Here is a 17,508-nt window from a genome sequence, read left to right as displayed (position 1 = left end):
TGCATGCATGTACATGACTTGGGCAAGAGGGGAGCATTTTCTCCAGACTGCCTGGAGCTAGATGGCTATCTTGTATGTGATATTGATTAAACATTCTTCTCTTGTGCTTATCTTTTTTGATCCTTCAAATCTATATGCACCTGTCTTTGGATATATGTGACTCTTCTCTCCCTATTTTTTCAGCCCATTTTATAGCTGATATTTTTTTTGGCCTTTCACAAATGCTCCTTTAGTAGGTGAGGGAACCATCCTTTTCATCTACTCAGTTTCCACTGGCTCCTAAATAACTAGACTTTACAGAAATGATGATAAATAAACAGGAACAACTGGGCAACTGTAACTGTGCCTCGCATGTGAGCTTGTTCTTAGACTCAGCCACCACTCAGAAATGCATCAGTGATTTACCAGTCACTTAAGAGTAAACCAGAATTATTTGCCCAATTTTTTTTGAACCAAACCTGTCTTCTCTTGTTCTGAGAGGCACCTGTAGGCACACTGTTACCAATTTGGCCATTACCAGAGCTTCAGGACAGGCTCCCAAGCCCTAATATACACTTTCTAGGAGGAAGGAGTCCCCAGACAAATTCCCAAATGGCCTACTATGTACGGTGGAACTGCACTTCTCCACTGGAAAGATCCACCATCCTCCACAGGGTAACAGAAAGGTCCATAATGAAGCTGAGTGCCACTGATAAATTCTCTCTAGGGTAACAAAGTACTGGGTTTGTATTTTATTAGGTGATGAGCAGTAGAAGGATAACATCTGGATTCACAGTCCATCAGGCTAAATCTGCCAAGTGTTCGATTCAAGTTACAGTGTATACAACTTCATAACAGTTAAATAGATTCCCATGGCACAGACTCTAATGCAATTTGGAAAATGAAATAGCAATAGTGCAATGGTGTTCACCTTTGACATGAAAAGCGTGATGAAGAAAAAAGTCTATATGAGAGACAGCATATAGTCAACAGCTGTTTGAGAAAGCAAACCGGTAAGCAGCAGAAATCTCTGGGCTAGAGAAAGTTTAAAACCCTGATCAATGTACTGCAACAACAATGCAAGCGACCCGTACACTGAAAGGCCAACCCTTCATTTCATAACACCATTCGTAGATTCAAGTTAATGGACGTGAGGGAGTACTAGCCACATTAACTGAAATAACAGCATTAACTAGTTTCATGCATCATACAATTACTAAGACAGAGGCTGGCTGTTGAAAATACAAACCCCCACATTGCATGCTTTCATACCAAATCTGTAGAGGCGTTTTATTTAATGCAATGTACAAATACTTCTGGGCAACAAGGCAGATTCTCAGCTAAGGTAGTAGCAGGTAAGCACCCTGGCTTGAGAGGAGCCTCACCTTTTGTATTCTAATCCAGCTGGGGCAGGATTCCAGGCCACAGGGGGTAGCAGGACTGATGGAGAGGTGTGAGCTTGGAAAACAAAGTGCTTCCTGAAACCAATAAACCCTGAGTGTGCTTGCCTATGTTATGCACTCAGATTGAATAACAGGTACCTTAGCACTCCCAGTTCCATGAGCTTTCCTTAATGGTTGTGTTGATGAACAATACATATAGATGGCCTTTCTCTAATTTAACAGAGTTGTATATGCAGACAATCGATGTGACTCTGATGTGATATGAAACCTTTAGGGACTGCCTTACAGCTTGCTTGTAAGAAACTAACTTTATAAAAATAAGTATACTGAGACACAAGATTTTTTCTTTGCATATTTTTGGGATGAGTACAGCTTCCCATTCTGTTGACCTTGACTACTGCCTCTTCCAGGTTCTGCTCACTTCTAGTTCACCTGAACTAGTGCCTCCACCACCTTCAGGTATCTTTCAGACAATCTTTGGCTCCCAGAACAGTTTTTGGAGCCTGCATGCAGCATATCATCTAAGAATGGCTGTCTCAGAAAAGATTCTCCCCTTGCTGCCAAGATCAAAACTATGATTTTCACCAGAAAAAATGAACTGATAATGGTCCCGTAATAATGGTCTCTGTGGGTGTGGGATTTAGCTCCAACTTATCAACCTCCTAAATCTGTCCTGTAAAGTGAAAGTTAGACAGTATTTTAATAAGTTCTATTTCACAAATTAGTGTTTGCCTGCTGTTTCAGTGGAACTTTAAGTTCTGTAGTCATATGCATTTGACAATACGTAAGAAGCACAAATATGATAACAAGGTTGATTTAAGAAAGTAAATACCACTCAGTAGCAACAGACAGCAGAGAGGTGATTTTGTGCCATACCTCTGTACAGTGTATGCCCAGCAGTATCTTTCTGTTGACAACCTTCTACCTATACGCACAAAAAACTGACAACAGGTTTCTGTTTCATTCGAGGGGCAGGCACATACAGACTGACAGAGATTTTATCATGTCTCTGAGGCTTCATATCCAAACATGCTCATTGAGAGGATCAGTTTCAGATATTGCAATCATCTCCAAGCTCCTCCACATGCTTCTGCCCTTATAGGGGAGGCCCATAATAAGTTTTTTCTCCTTCATTCCTTTCAGGAGAGCAAATAAAAGTTTCCCTTGTTCCAGAGTCAAGAGGACAGACACATGTCCAACTTTGCCTTGTGCAAACTCTTACTGGACTCAGGAGGATGTAGTGGAGAATGTTGGAAACATGCATTATAAAGACTGTGCAATATTTGAATTGCCATCATGTACACCCTCTGGCACCCATGCGCACTGCACCTGCACCTCCTCTATCTATAACACAGATAACATGATCAGAGAGCTCGAAAATTCTGCTGAGTGTCTGTCTCAGTCACTTCTCTCCAAGCTACATGAGGGTGTACAAAAGCAAACTGATATTTAGGAGGACCAGGTCCAAAGCTGTGATTGTGACCCCCCTCTTTATCAGGAAGGACTGCAGTACAGTGAGGCAGAATCATTTCTGTTCTCTCAAAACAATATACTAGGGGGGCAAATCATCTCAATTCACCTCACCCACGCTTCTCCACTATTTGAAGTGCCTTGAAGACACCTGGCACACATCCCACCACTTTTTAAACAATGCAGGACACAGAATGTGTGGAAAGGACACATGCAGCCCTCGGGCCATTTCACAGCCACAAAGAACTGATACTAAATTAAGCAGTCAGTTCCAATTAGACTTTTTTAACAACTTCTGAATGTCACTCCACTAAACAGTACTGTTCTAGCAAACCCAGAAACAATAAAAAATAATCACAAAGGTTTAAAAGGCTTTGACCTATATTCAAACAAGAAACATCAGGTATGGGAAATAGAAAGCATCTATTTCTGCCTCTCTTAGACACACATGCACACCTGCTTTGCTGCTGCTGACAGCAGATAGCTGCGGGGCTCTTCCTGAGAGACATCCTGCATACCACAAAATAGCTGTAGAATATGAACTGTGACCCCCTTCAGCTTTAATAGACTTGTCATTTCTCTCAAGCTCTTCCATCCATCATGCACACTCTTTCTAATGTTTAACTCATCTATACAAAGATCCCTTGAGGGAATTTCATTGCATCTCTGACACTGGTTTAATTGCTGTCAGGTAGAAATAGTGAGTTTTTACATGTGATTAGTCCTATTTGTAACCACCTAATTTCATTGAACACATCTGGTTGCTTCTTACTTGTATTAAATGAGTATGATTTCCTGACACGGTTGCAAAATCAGTCTCACTTTGGAGTTTCCTCACCCCCAGGTGTGCGGAGAAGACTCAGGGTAGCAGTTTTAAAGAAATAATTTACTTTTCTGTCAAGGAGAGAAACTGTGTACGTTTTTGATTGCTCCTGTCATAATAAGCAATTCAAGCAGAAAAAGCTCTCCCTATTCTCTCATTGTTTAGCATGACAGTCAAGAGAGCTACTAAAATTAAACCAACTATTGCTTGAGGCTGTTCCTGAAGTGGAACAGATCTGTGATTTGAAGGGAGATGGTGTTCTTTTCAGTCTTTAAATAACACAAATTTATTAACTACCAAACACAGCTGCCCTGAAGCATCTCCAACATAGTCAAAAAACCTAACAACTTAGAAATCCTGTCAAATGAAAACTAACACTAAACTCCTATGCATCATCCCCTTTGTGTACAAACAAAAAATTCAGATCAAAGTGGTCAGATCAAATTGCATACACTTCAGAGAAAAAAAATCTGAAATTCTGATTATTAACCCCAAGGGAACTTGGGGTTCCCAAAAGGAAGAAAAGCATTGCATGGAAATGTATATGGTCCACCCCTGCATACACATATATGACTGACATGGGTACTCTTAAGATAGGAGATGACAATCTAGGGAATTTATTGCAGCCGATGGATAACATTTTGAAGCCCCAGGTAGCCTATAGGAGGAAGATCTGTGTTCCTTGATAATTCTTGACACCTCTTTGAGGTTGTCAAGAGAGCCTTTGGGCAAGGTTTCTTAGAGTGTTCTTCGTGCTGCTGCTGCTATAGAAAAAGAGTTCCTTCAAAAGGTGGTGAATGGAGCAGCAAGAACAACTCTCAGATCTTTGGGCTGCATCCACAGGATGGAAGGATCTTGGATCCAGACCCATCTTCTTTTCTCCCTAATGAAAAGGTAGGGAAGGGCAGTAACTAGAGAAGCCCCCAGCTCCATGCTGAGCTACGTGCAAAAATAGGAAGAGGAATCCAAACATTCCCTTTCTTCTTTGCAGGAAAGACCAGGCTGCATTGGTTCAGGGCTTTTTCCCTTTAGGGGAGAAAGAGTTTTGCACCATGAAAGGAAACACATACCACAGCCTGAAAACCCCAGCTTTAGGGCAATGATAAGCTTGAAATACTAAGCTCTCAGGAGTCAGGAAATACCAAGCAGATGACACTTGGCCCTCTGCGCTCTGCACTATTCAGGTCCCCTTTGGCCAGACAAGACCAGGGAATAGACTCTTTTCCTCATCTCTTCCTGTAGTGCTGAATTGATCGTTCCAATTCTCTACAAAACGTAGACTAGGTTGAAAAAAAAAAAAAACACCACAACCACCCAAACCAGGAAAGTCTATACAAAGTAGCCAGCTTGGATACTATGCAGGGGACGTAAAGAACCAGACTGTAGCCACAACTGCCTCATGAACTCCACTGTTTGTATACTTTCCATTGTTGGTGTTCAGCCTTGTCTGTAAGCAGGTGTCATTCAAGATTTACTATCATTTATCATTAAACTTGATAACAAGGGTAGACCAAGAGAGCCAACCAAGAATGAGGCTCCTTTGCCAAAAACATGGTACAAACCCAAAGAACCTACAGTCTATAAACAGGCAAGGCATGTAAACACTGGGGAAAAAAGATGTACTAAGGAAAGAAGATCAACTGTATGGGGAAGGAGAAGGTTGGAGCAAAATCTGCAGAAGCCAGAGACAGACCAGTCACAAAGGATGTCAGCTTCGAGCTTTTCTGGGCTCACTCCTACCAGCAAGGTTTTTGCTAGCTCTTTGCTTTGGTTTTACCTACATGTATTGTGAGTCTGTGATTATCTCACCAGTTACTCTATCAAATCAGCAGTGCTGCATCCGCTGTGCTTCTGTGGGTGTGTCACCAACCACCCGGGTGCATCCAGCAATCTCTATAAGCAATAGTCATGCCATTTCATCTTGGTGTCAGATCTGTCTTTGCCATCTAGTAGGAAATACTCTGCCCTTCTCATTGCCTTGCATCTCTCCTGGTCTTGTGTCTAGTGAATGTAAAACACTGACACTTCAGAAGAGCAGCACTGTATAACCATTTTGCACTGGAGAAAATTTCTGCACTAGGTTCAGACAAATAGACATTTGAGACTTGCTTTTTGCCATTTTTCCTCTAGAAAGAAATCAATTATCAGTGCATGAATATTGCCTTGTAATTTTATTGCAAACTAATGGAGGTCCATCACCAAGCAATGACAGAACTTTTGCTCTGGGAGTCATTCAGCACCTGGAAAAGGGGAACTTAAACAGAAGAGCAATTTACCAAATGAACACTTCTTTCAAAAAATCTTTCCCTTTCTCTCAGAAATGTAATTTATGGAACCTTTCAAGGAGGAAACAAGATGGAAAGATAAAACCTCCTGTACAAAGTTCAGATCTGCAACTAAATCCACTTAGGCTGAAATCCATCAAAAATTTGACGTGCGTTAAAACTGCCTTCCCAGGAGGACGCAGTCTGAAACATAATCCCATTAAATACAGTGTGGAAAATAAGTTGTCCACTTTGTTTTGTCTTGCTCACCAGAATTCCTGTAATAAATGCCGTAAAAAAAAAAAAAAAAAAAAACAAAAAAAAACAGTATGGCTACAAGCAATGAAATGAACAGGCCGTATGCTTTCTACAGGCTGAACCCCTCCCAGCGTCCCACAGTCAAGAGAGTGTCTATGTAAGGCCATATTTCTCCTCTTGTCCACACCAGCCTGCTCTGAGTTCTCACCAGTGCTAATGATTAATTAATGTCAAGGCAAGCCATGTCATTAAAGTCACTTCTTTTTACAGAGCTGTATTTTCCCTTTCAATAGGTTTTGTTGAGATTTTTTTCCATCTGTGATTCTTCCCATTTGAGGGCCTATCTGATGGGCAAGTGCTGAAAAATGAAGGTCCCCAGTTTTCTCCCTCCTCCCCTCCAGACTCAGGCAGCCGGGTAGAGAAACAAGGGATTCCCCTGCCTTCAGCCCTTCCCAGAGGGGCCGGAGCAGACCGTGCTGCTCTTGCACTCCCTCCCGTGGTGGATCCCTAAAGTGTCATAGAAGAAGACAGGTGACGTCCCTGCCCCTGAGGACGCTGCGTAAGTGACGCCACCGCGCTGTATTTGCAACGGAATGGACAGGAGGAGAAATGTAGAAAGACCTGCATAGAACCCCTCTCTGCTTTTTATCTTATGTCTCCGAAGTCTTTGACGGTTTTCTCCTAAAAGTAAGCCATCCTACAGACCAAATTCATTTTACTAAACAAATAAATATATGGTCAAGTCAGAGGGTCCTTTAGTTTCTTTGTTGCCAGTCTTTTTCAATTCTGTACCCTCTTGTGGGGACAAAGGTGTCTTTAGAATTTGTGCTATCGTCAACCACAACGTAGCATACTTGGGAACGTTTCAGTTATTTGATGCCATTTATTTGACAGAAAATTTTACTTTAAAAAGTGACATTTGCTATAGTGATTTTTCACTCTAACAGGCACATTAGTCCAGATGATGGCTACTCTCTGCCCTCGAGCAGTGCTGTATAACACTATTGGCGTAAAAAGGTGGCTCACAGGGACCGCAGCACTTGACAAATATAACCTTGTAGAGCCTGGGTCAGCTTCACTGGCACCCCTTTGGCTGCACTAAGTGGCATCAATGGGGATGCTAGAGTGAATGAGACCTGATTAAAACACTGGGATTAAATGCATTAAATAATTCTTCATCGACACAGATGGACATGATAGTCAAATACATTAACTGAGGCAACTGAACACGAGCGAGTTTGGAAGCCATGTTCACTGTGTCCTTATGATACCTGCCTCTGATAGTGACTCTCCTTTTAAGACCATTAGGTTCACCTTGTGGTCCCAGATATGAATCCAGAGTATTTGGATACCTATAGTAAGTCAGGATGAAAGTAAGTGCACTGCAGTCAGCATGGCACACGCTTATCAGCCTCACCGAGAAGAGGTTCCCACATTTTAGTATCACCGCCTTTCTGATATGCTGCCAATGCCATATTTCCGCCTTGCATTCTCCAAAAAGGTGTCCCAGACCCTAAGTTCTACCATTAGCAGAAAGATCCCACTGTAAAGAGCAGCAACTAGCAAAGAAAAAGGTTTGGGAATCAGTTCTCTAGACTGAATGATCTAGATCCCAGGCAGATCACACAGTTCATGCTGTGTGGTACTTTAGGATACATGGTCTGGTTTAACAGCACTTCTGTTCATGTAGTCATGTTATAGTTAAAATATGGTTAAATGGTTTGTGTGTCCACCAAAACGTGACTCTCCCTTCTCCCCCTCCTTCAAAGTAGTAATGAGACCCAATGGCAGACTTTTGCTCAGACTAAACTCCACCACTCCTCCGCTTTACTCCAGATAAGAGCAAGAGAAAGATAATAAAACCGAGTCATTGCTTTCCCTCCCTGACATCCACGCATGCCCGCAATCTGCAGGTTTTCTCTGTGCTGCAACTTGCTACAAGGATCATAGTGAGTCCATCCTGATTACCATTAAAATTATTCTTTATCTGACATTAGTTGCATTTCAAAAAATGCACAGACCTCTCCTGGGCATTTACGCTGCTTGTTCACTGACAGTATCTTGCTTTAATACTGAACAATGAATATTGATAAATATATGACAAATCTAGCCTGAACAAAAGACTATGAGCACTTTATGGCTGCAACTGTATCATAAAAATCTGTAAAATACAGCATGCAGCAATGGCATAAATAAAGAAAGAGTATTCCAGAGCAATGGAATTTTCTTTGTTTTCATGTAAGTTAAATGTAAGTACTCTTTAGGTGCTCTAGGACAGAGAATCAAAGACTTACGGTATATGTATGACAGCTAATTTGTGTACAGTTTAATAATGAACACCTAAAAGACAGGAAAGTATACTACTACATCCTCTGAACAAATTTACGGTAACACAAAAGAAAAAAGATCTTTACTCAGTGACTCAGAAAATGACAGAACAAGCAGCCTAAAGTAAATGAAGAAAAAAAAGTTAGGTTTTGGATAGGTATGAGGTAAACATTCTTGAGCGCATTTTCTAGCAGCACACTGAGCAAGCCAGAGAGAGAGCTGGAAAGGATCGCCTTCAGGAAATGTTTTCTCTTTCTGTCCCAACAAGAATTCTAGGATGTATTCTCTATTAGCCTGGATTTTCAGCAGCTGATGAAATACTTAGTGGTCATTTTTAAAAGCTAATAAATTAGGGGGAAAAAATTCACTGAAGGGCAGTTACTAACTCATTACGGCAACTTCTTCTGCAAGGACTGGCTAAAACTTCAGTTTGGGGGACTGACTACACACAAACTTACTTCACAGGCTCCGTGGTAAGACATGACACTAACTTTGCTTCTTTAAGACCATGCATAATTTGGTAAAGTCATATTAAGAAACACTCTGATACTAAGTGTTACCACACCAATCTAAGTACCAGTCCATACACTTTTGGGTACCTTTCACCTCCCCATACCCAGTAGTTTGTATCCTTGTACCCCATGCATACATTGCACTACACCAATAGCTGTAATTCAGACCAACTCACTATGTAGATGGGCAACTAGGCAAAGACTGAAAAAGCACAGGAAAAAATGCACTTATTTATGCTATAACTGCTCATGTCTGCTCAGTTCTTTGCTTATGGCCAATTTCTTGCTACAGCTTAAGTTATCCCTCCTTTTTCTTTGGCATATATTATTCTGCATAACATCAGCATATTTTAAACTGTAAGTTTTTTCCTGAAGCATTTCCTCTTTTCAGGCTTACAGCCAGTGTTGCACTGGAAAGTGTTTTATCTACCACTGTAGATAAATATGAAGGCAGTTATTATCAATTAATAACCAGAAGCGGACAGAGAAATGTCAACAGAAGCATATCTCATGAGACTATCCGGAGCCATTGAGTCCAAAATGATTGACATCACCAAAATTTTGTTGTAGAAGACAGTAGAGGGGCAGAGGAGGGGAGGGCAGTATTCACACAGTCAAAAACTATTTTGACTGCATTATTTCTGAAAAAAGCATTCCAACTTTCCACTGTGAAATGACCTGCATTTTGAATCTTTCACCTGAACTTTTTAAAAATCTACCTCAAAACACAATACTGAATCAACCAGAAAATTAAGAAACATTTGAGTTTTGATCCTGAAGAAAAAAATAAAATGTTTCAAAATCCCTAAGTCCTTTGCAAAATGTAACCTCATTCATTCTGCAGCTTTCCCAAGAATGTACGAATTTGTTCAGATAAAAAAATGCCACTCTTGAACCAAATGCAGACCTTTATTTGCCATTCAAAAATAGGTCTTTGATCCCAACTCCTTCTGACTCAGTTTTTAATTTTCAGGCGCCTCTGCACTTCCTGGTCTCAGGCCTGACAGGAAATGGAAGTACCAAAATACCATGAAAATGGCTGTGCCTGTGGTGAGGCTGGTCTGGCTGAAGAAATGGAAACACTAGCAAAGTCCTGAGTGAGCCAGATCTTGAAAAGATTCATAGCCCAGTTTCCAAACCAATATGGTTCAGATAGGTTTTGGATAGTAGCTAAGCCTTTGGAGGCTTCTCAAAATGAACCAAGCCCCGAGGTCTGCCAACTGTCAAGGAATACACATGGCTGTTCCTCGAGGTATTCAGTGGGCAATGGGGGATGGATGAAAGCACCACAACTGGCCAAAATCTGCATGATCTACTTCTTTTTTGTTTACCCTATCCTGCTCTTTCCTCCCCAGCCACGTTTGCTCCCACTTTTCACTTCTAATTTTAAAATCTTATGGGTGTGCAGTCAACCTGCCATCTCCATTATATCTTTCACATTATAAGGTAGAGTTTATGTCGGCTGCATGCAGAAAAATTACTTCTAACCCCTGATCAAAAGTTTTTCTGACTCTTTCAATAATAACCCCCACAGGTTTTGTTTTTGTTTCTTGAGTGTGAAGTGTCTCGAGAGTTTATTGCAAGGAAGCATTGTTGAAAGTGTTTTATTTTCAGAGCTGATGTACCCTTGGTTGTACCAATGCCCATTTGCAGTAACAATGATGTTAGGATCTGGAGCCACTTACAGTTTTATTTATGGTCTTGGGTTTTGAGTCACAATTAGAGTAACTTTTCCAAATGTTTGGGTTTGCAGGCGCCATCCAAATGGGTCCTTAACTTGGAAAGCTTTGATTGTGTTTAGCTTCCCTTTACTGAACTACCTTAGTGGTCCATCTTATATTGGTGAGTGTTGTGGAAGCTATCCAGCACATTAAATGCTATTGAGTACTCACAAAGTATGTGCCAAGGGAGAAAAAGAAAACAATTGTTCCCTGAAATACTCAGCCTCTGATGAAAGGAACTTTTAACAGGCAGAGGTGTTCATTTCAAGAAGCGATTTCAAGCAAACTTTCTTCCTTTGTAAGATCTAAGATCAATACTGTATTGAGAAGGACACATGGTTCAGCAAGACTTTGAAAGGAATAAAATTAAATAGCTTGTGGTATGCCCTAAGTCATCAAGATTTTAAAATAAGAAACACTTGTGTCCTATTGTTTGTACAAGTACATGCACACACACACCACGGCAACTGAGATAAAAGCTAAACTGATAGTTCCAAAAATACAGCATAAACAATGCCAAAGTAAGTGTGGTGATAAGTGCAGTGATCTTAAACTTGCTTATTTGAAGAACAAAATGAGCTTTCTTCAAAACATTGTGTTTCAAAACAAAAGTACCTATATCCTCAAGTTTTGACTATTCCCCTAATACAATATGCCAATAAAGCTCAGCTGTTGGTTTCATACATCCCGAAAGAACGGGTGCATCTCACAGAACAGCATAAAAATTCAAAAACATTCCAACAATGTGTTACACGAATTGCAGACTATTACCTGCCTTTCCATAAACAAGGTAAAAGGACAAGGCTACTTAAGATATTTTCTGGAAAGGAAGAATATTTTACATTAGCATTTGACACGAGGGGAGGAAAAAACAGAAGCAGCCAAATTGGCTACAGTCCCTCCAGATCTCATGGTTTCTTATGAGACAGCTCTCAGCCTACCTTCCCAGAATGAAAACCATTGTTCTGTTGCCAATGTTTGTTTATTTGAAATAACAACAAATATAATACTAAGTAATGTTCTCCTCCCCCATGCATCCCTGTAGCTCAGTTAGCAATTTGGAATTGGAATATTATGTTTCCCCTAACTTTGTCTATTATTGCAATACGCTCCTACTCAGGAGACAAGGGAACAACCATAGCAAAGAGTATTTTTTGACCACAAGAGGCCAAGATTGCTACCAATGCAAAGTTAGCTTTGGGCTATCTCTAATCCACAAGAAACTCTTAGACCCTGGTGCACATCCTGGCTCCCCAATAAAGACTCAAGTGTGTATCAGCCCACCCTTCCTGTTCGTTCTCTACCTTGGCACACAGACAGGGACCCAAGTGAGTTCTGGCTGCGTCCACAGCTTCGGCAGAATGACATGTTAAAACACTCATACACTGACTTTAGATGTAGCCATGAGGACCAGAAGACCAGATTCCAGACTGCCTGATGCATCTCAACTACCTGCTGAGTAGTCTGATGCATCCACCTGCCAGAAATTGTCCTGATGGCTATTTTCGAGGCTGTAGGAAGCCATGTGCTCGCCAGCCTCTGCAGACCTGCATTCACATATGACTGAGGCACTCCGAAATCTCCTGGAGGTGTTATTTGTGTGAAAATTCTGTAATTTCTTGCTTTTGGACTATTGCAAATGTGCCAACATTCTGAAAATCACATATTCACCTGAACTATAAACGTGGGTGGTTGTTGTGGGTATTTCTGCCCAAGAGAAACACAAAAATATTATTCCTGATTAAACGGGGATACAGCTCTGTAAAGTACTGAAAGTCTTCTCTGAAAGTAATACTTGCTCTGCTTCTGGAGCTAGGGAGGACATAAAGTTAAAACAGCCGAGATATCTGTTTAGACAGATGAATACATAAAGACAGATGCTGATACCTCCCCTCCCTGCCTGGTCATCATATAGTTTTTCACTTACAACCCAGAGATGTTCAACATCCAGGCAAGGAAAAAACCTCTGATACATATAGTCATCTTTTGGAAAACGACCTTAACTTCAGAGTTGCTTTTGCTAGAGGGAACTTTAATTTTATTAGCATATGGTTGCTAAGATTCATCTTAGGGCAGATTTACCACTGTGGTTAAGGAGACTTTGCCCCCAATATTGCCACTGCCTGACAAGCTGCATATGCCCATGGAGACCATCAGGAAAGTGCGCATTCTCCCTGCAATCATCCCGCAGCTTCTGTGAAACTCAGGTCCACAGTGAAACATGCTCTGTCCCTGCGGCCTCTGGTTATTTATGAAAATGTCACAGAATCATAGAATGGTTTAGGTGTCAGTCTTTCTTTGCTATTCTTCCAACCGCAAAAAAAAATCTTCATCACGTGTAGAAAAGAATGGTGGTTCTCTGTCATCACATACTGGCACAGCAGGTGAAAAAAAGTCATATATTCTTGGTCTTTCTACACAGCCTGGGTTTGGTTTTCCTTATAATTATGCAGATACTATCCATGAATATTTGAGAAAGGTACATGGGGGAAGGGGTTATACAGTCTGTGAACTATGAGTAAAATGAATAAAGAATGAGTAAATGCAGGAGTAAAGAATGATTTAGTGCTGTGGTATTTGTCTCTGTAATAGCATTGCTCTTTTTTTGTTGTTTAAATAGGAAAGTACACAAATAGTAGAAATAAACCTGCCTCATTCAAAGTTTAGTCTTGTGGGAAGATGTAAAAAGTACGTGTGCATGAGCGTGTTTGTGTGTTGTTTTCTTTCTATGGGTGTCTGACTGTTCATTGCCCCTTTTGTGGAAAGATTTCTAATGTCTAATTTCACATGCACAAGCCATCTCTGTAAAGAAGAGTGCAGGCAGCAGAAAAAACTAGCCTGGGCTCACTACCTACAGTCCCCTACTAACAAAGCTAACTACCCTTACCAAAATGTTCAAGTTCAATTCAGTTCAAAAGCTTGAAGTCTCCAAAGCCACTACCTTTTTGGTAGCAGAGGGTGGGGATTCCACCAGGATTAACTTTTCTGGTCATGGTTTATAAAAATGAACACTACTATAAGGTAGAGAAGCGAACAATACACACACTCTGGATGGGTGAAAGAGGGAACAGAGGGACTTCAGACATCTCTCAGCTAACAGTGAAGTCAAATACATCTGCATGGGTCTATGACATTTAATTATTAAATAGTCTGCCCAAGTGCCCTTAGCCAGATTTTTCTTCCCTTTTGTGAGGCAGGCAACCACTCACTGAATGACAGTTACATTCAGCAGTGATTTATATACATCTATTAAAAGGCTTTGGCATCATTTGAGTCATGTATCATTTAAAGACGATCTAACAGTCACAATCACTCTTATTTTACATTTGGACAAATTAAGTTTTGGTAGCATTTCCAGTTTACTTCCATGCTAATATGTAGAACCTTTTTATATACAGAAGAAAGAATATAATGTGTAATCTCTTGTAAATTCTGTGTACACGTTTGTGAAAGTGAACTTGGAATTAAATTGCAATGTTAATCTGTTAGCTAGAATACCACCTGACAGTCTTAGAGTGCTTCAAACGAGGTTCTTAAAAAATAATAGATGAGAATCACTTGACTTTATCTGTCCCTCACTTTCAAATGCCATACACTATAAAATTCATGGAGCAAACCCATTCCTTTAAGGTTTTCAATTAGCAGCTTCTAATCTACAAATCATTTCCAAATAGCTAGACGAGAAGGCAAAACTTTTTCTGAAGAATTTCAGGTATGAACAGCTCAGCCATCCCCCACCACCGTTTCTCCTTGAGCTGTCCCTATCTCCCCCTACTCAAAAAGAAAAGAAAAGAAAAAAAAAAAAAAGAAAGAAAGAAAAAGAAAAGAAAATAAAAACCTCAACTCTTAGTATTTTAGAGAAATTTTCTGAAAGACTAAGGCAAAAAATAGGGTCTATTTCACTTTGCAACTGCCTTTTACTTTAGCATAATAAACTCTAAAGGGCACAGCCCTCACCAAAACACTTAAAAACAGCTTGAAAGGGGTACTCGCTGCCCGTTATGTTTACTCAAGCACTTGTTTAAAAACACATTTAAGGAAAATGTTTTTATTTCTACAGATTGCATTAATTATAGCTTTGCAAACACTGCAAGCTCCACAAGAAGACTGAACTGAGCTATTAGCTGCAAACCTCAGGTCTTGGCTAGAGAAGTGGTTATGGCTTATTTAGCAAGCCTAATGAATTGGCTCACCCATCTCTACGCAGAGTTCCATGTTTAGCATCATGGAGCCTGGAATAGCCAAAGAAGCATGTTTCACGTCGCCTTATAATTAAAAATAAAGTAAAACCGGTCAACCCAAGGCGGTCCAGAAGCAGACCTCACTGCAGCTTTATTCCTCTTCGGGCAAATAAAAGGCTTAACACGGGCATTAACATTGGCCCAAAACTCTGCGGAAACCCGCAGTAAACTTCCACTTCGCTGCCACGGGCCGTGCTCTCCCCTGGAAAAACGCAAAGGGGCGGCGGTGCCGGCTGCTCGCCGCGCCCCGCTCTGCCCATAAGCCGCGGCGGAGCTCCCCATCTCGGCTGGGGGCTCCATCCTCCGCCCAAAGCAGGGAGCAGCCCTCGGCTCGGCAACTGCGGGGATGCGGGGCTCGGGGCGGCCGCACGCCGCCCGCGCGGGAGCGCATCGCCCCGCTCAGGTGCGCTCCCCACGCCGGGGGGACCGACCCGCCGGGCGCCCGGCGCCCAGCGCCCAGCGGCGGGGCGACCTTACCGTGAGGGCGGAGAGCTTCTGGGCCGGCACGGCGGGGAGCAGCTCCGGCAGCAGCAGCAGCAGCGGCACCCACATCCTGAGGCGGCGGCGGAGGCAGCGGCAGCGGGCACGCAGCGGCTCCGGGAAGCGGAGGAGGGGGACGCAACTTGGGATGTCGCTCCCCCCCTCCGATGCCTGCTTTGGCTCCTTTTCAATCGCTCCCGCTGGGAGGTCCCAGCTTAGGTCCTCTATTCTTTTTCCCCACCCCACCCCTTGAAATTTGGGGACGGGACTATAGTAGAGAGGCGGCAGTTTCTGTCTCTTTCCCTGTCCCTCCCTCGCTCCTGGAGAGTCAGCCCCGGCTCGGAGATGCTCCCCAGCCTCTCCTCTCCCGGCGCCCTCCCGCCGCGCAGGCACTGCCGGGGGAATCCGCCGGACCCCGCCGCCTCCCTCGGGGCGCCGCGCTTCCCTCCGCCTAGGAAGGGCTGCTGCCTAGCCCTGGGGGTCGCTTGCTTTCCCCCTCAGCCTCGTCTACTCCGTGGCAGGGGAAGCGGGAGGGGAAGATTGGGACGGGAAGGGAAGACCCTCCCACACCACCCCTCCGGTGTCCGCCGCCGGCGGGGGGCCGCGGGAAGGCACTGCCGCGGCTGCGGAGGCTGGCGGTGTGCGACCTCGCCGAGCCGCTCTTCCCCTTTTCCTTTATCCTCCCCCCTCCCCAGCCCGGCCTCCTCTTTCTCCTCCCAGACCCACAGATCCTCGCCGATTAACCCTCCCTGGTGCTCCCGGGGGCACGCCGGCTTGCTCCCCCCGCAGGGTTTATTTCGCCCCCCCGTCCCCCACTCCGCCTCCTGCTGAATCAACACGTACAAATATCGGCAACCCCTGGCGGGGATGAGGGTGGTGAGAGGCGCCCCGGCCCCTGGTCCGGTGCACCCCGACCCCCTCCCGCTGCGCCCCGGCTCTGGCCCCACCGCCCGCCCGGTGCGCCGAGCCGCGCCGCCCGCCCGGGCACCGCACGGGGCGGGGAGCAAGGGCGGAGGCAGACACGTTACCGGAGGGGGCAAAAGTCGGGCAGCAGCGGCCTAGAGTTCGGGGGGCGGCAGCCGGCCGTCGCCGGGGGCTTCCAGGCCCTCGAGCGGGCACGGCGGGGAGCGGGCACTGCTTGCCCGGGGCGGAGCATCCCGGGGAGATGCAGGTCGCTGCGGGGCTGCAGCTGAGCGTGCGGTAAATGCCAGGTGAAACCTCCCTTCCGACGTTTTTGCGCTTTTCTCGCTTATCCTTTAGAAGACGAATAGAGACATTTTATTATTTCCTTACTGTGAACCGCCAGAGGATCTCCTACACCCGACTGCCTGAAAGAAACCTTTTTACTGCAATTTTGTCAGTGGAGGAGTCACCCACTCCTCCCCTGAGACCGGTGGCTCACTGCCAGCCTGCAGAGATCCCCACGGTTCAGTGGTGCTACCAGGGAGTCTGAAGCTACCAGCTTTATTGGTAGGGTGTGTGTATTTGCGGGAGAGGACCCAGGCGTGAAAGGGCTTTAGGGAGTCTGTGAAGTGGCATGCTCACAGCACCCAAATGACAATTTCCCCAAGCGTCCAGATCTGACCTTGCAGGTTTGTCACACCACTGCCTCAGCCAAGGCTCGGGATGGAGAGTGCTCTCCGGAGCAGTAGCTGGATGAAGGGTGAACCAAGGCGGAGAGAAGTAGATATTAATTACAGACAGTCTCGGATGCCTTACTTGAGACACCAACTGCTAAGTTTTCCAGATCCTACGATGCTCAAGGCATGCAGCCAACAAACTAGTCACAGCTTCTCCAGGTCTCAATTGAGCACCCAGAGTGCCCACTCTTTCAAAAGTTTGGTTTTAAACAACTCAATTATCGACACAAAGTATTTGAATGCATGTGTGTGGGCATGGCCCCAATATCCACTGGGCTCTTTAAATGGAAAAAAGAAAATAAAGGTATCATATGGCATTGCCCAGGTCAGAGAGTGTTTGGAACCCTTCACTGCGCCACACAGACCTCCATCATTCTCAAGCTAGCAGC

General features: G+C 43.8%; 1 protein-coding gene across 1 annotated transcript in view; it reads right to left on the bottom strand.

Moving 5' to 3' along the window:
• Positions 1 to 15,551, bottom strand: part of SMOC2 (SPARC related modular calcium binding 2) — a 145,324-nt gene extending 129,773 nt beyond the window's left edge. The window contains exon 1 of the mRNA XM_074168022.1: positions 15,477 to 15,551. Within this exon, the coding sequence (XP_074024123.1) occupies positions 15,477 to 15,551 (75 nt within the window). The remainder of the gene's footprint in view (positions 1 to 15,476) is intronic.
• Between the last annotated feature and the right edge of the window lie 1,957 nt (positions 15,552 to 17,508).

This window comes from Numenius arquata, chromosome 2 (genome assembly GCF_964106895.1).
Source record: "Numenius arquata chromosome 2, bNumArq3.hap1.1, whole genome shotgun sequence".
In the NCBI taxonomy this organism is placed as follows: Eukaryota; Metazoa; Chordata; class Aves; order Charadriiformes; family Scolopacidae; genus Numenius; species Numenius arquata.
This window is presented reverse-complemented; position numbering and strand designations above follow the sequence as displayed.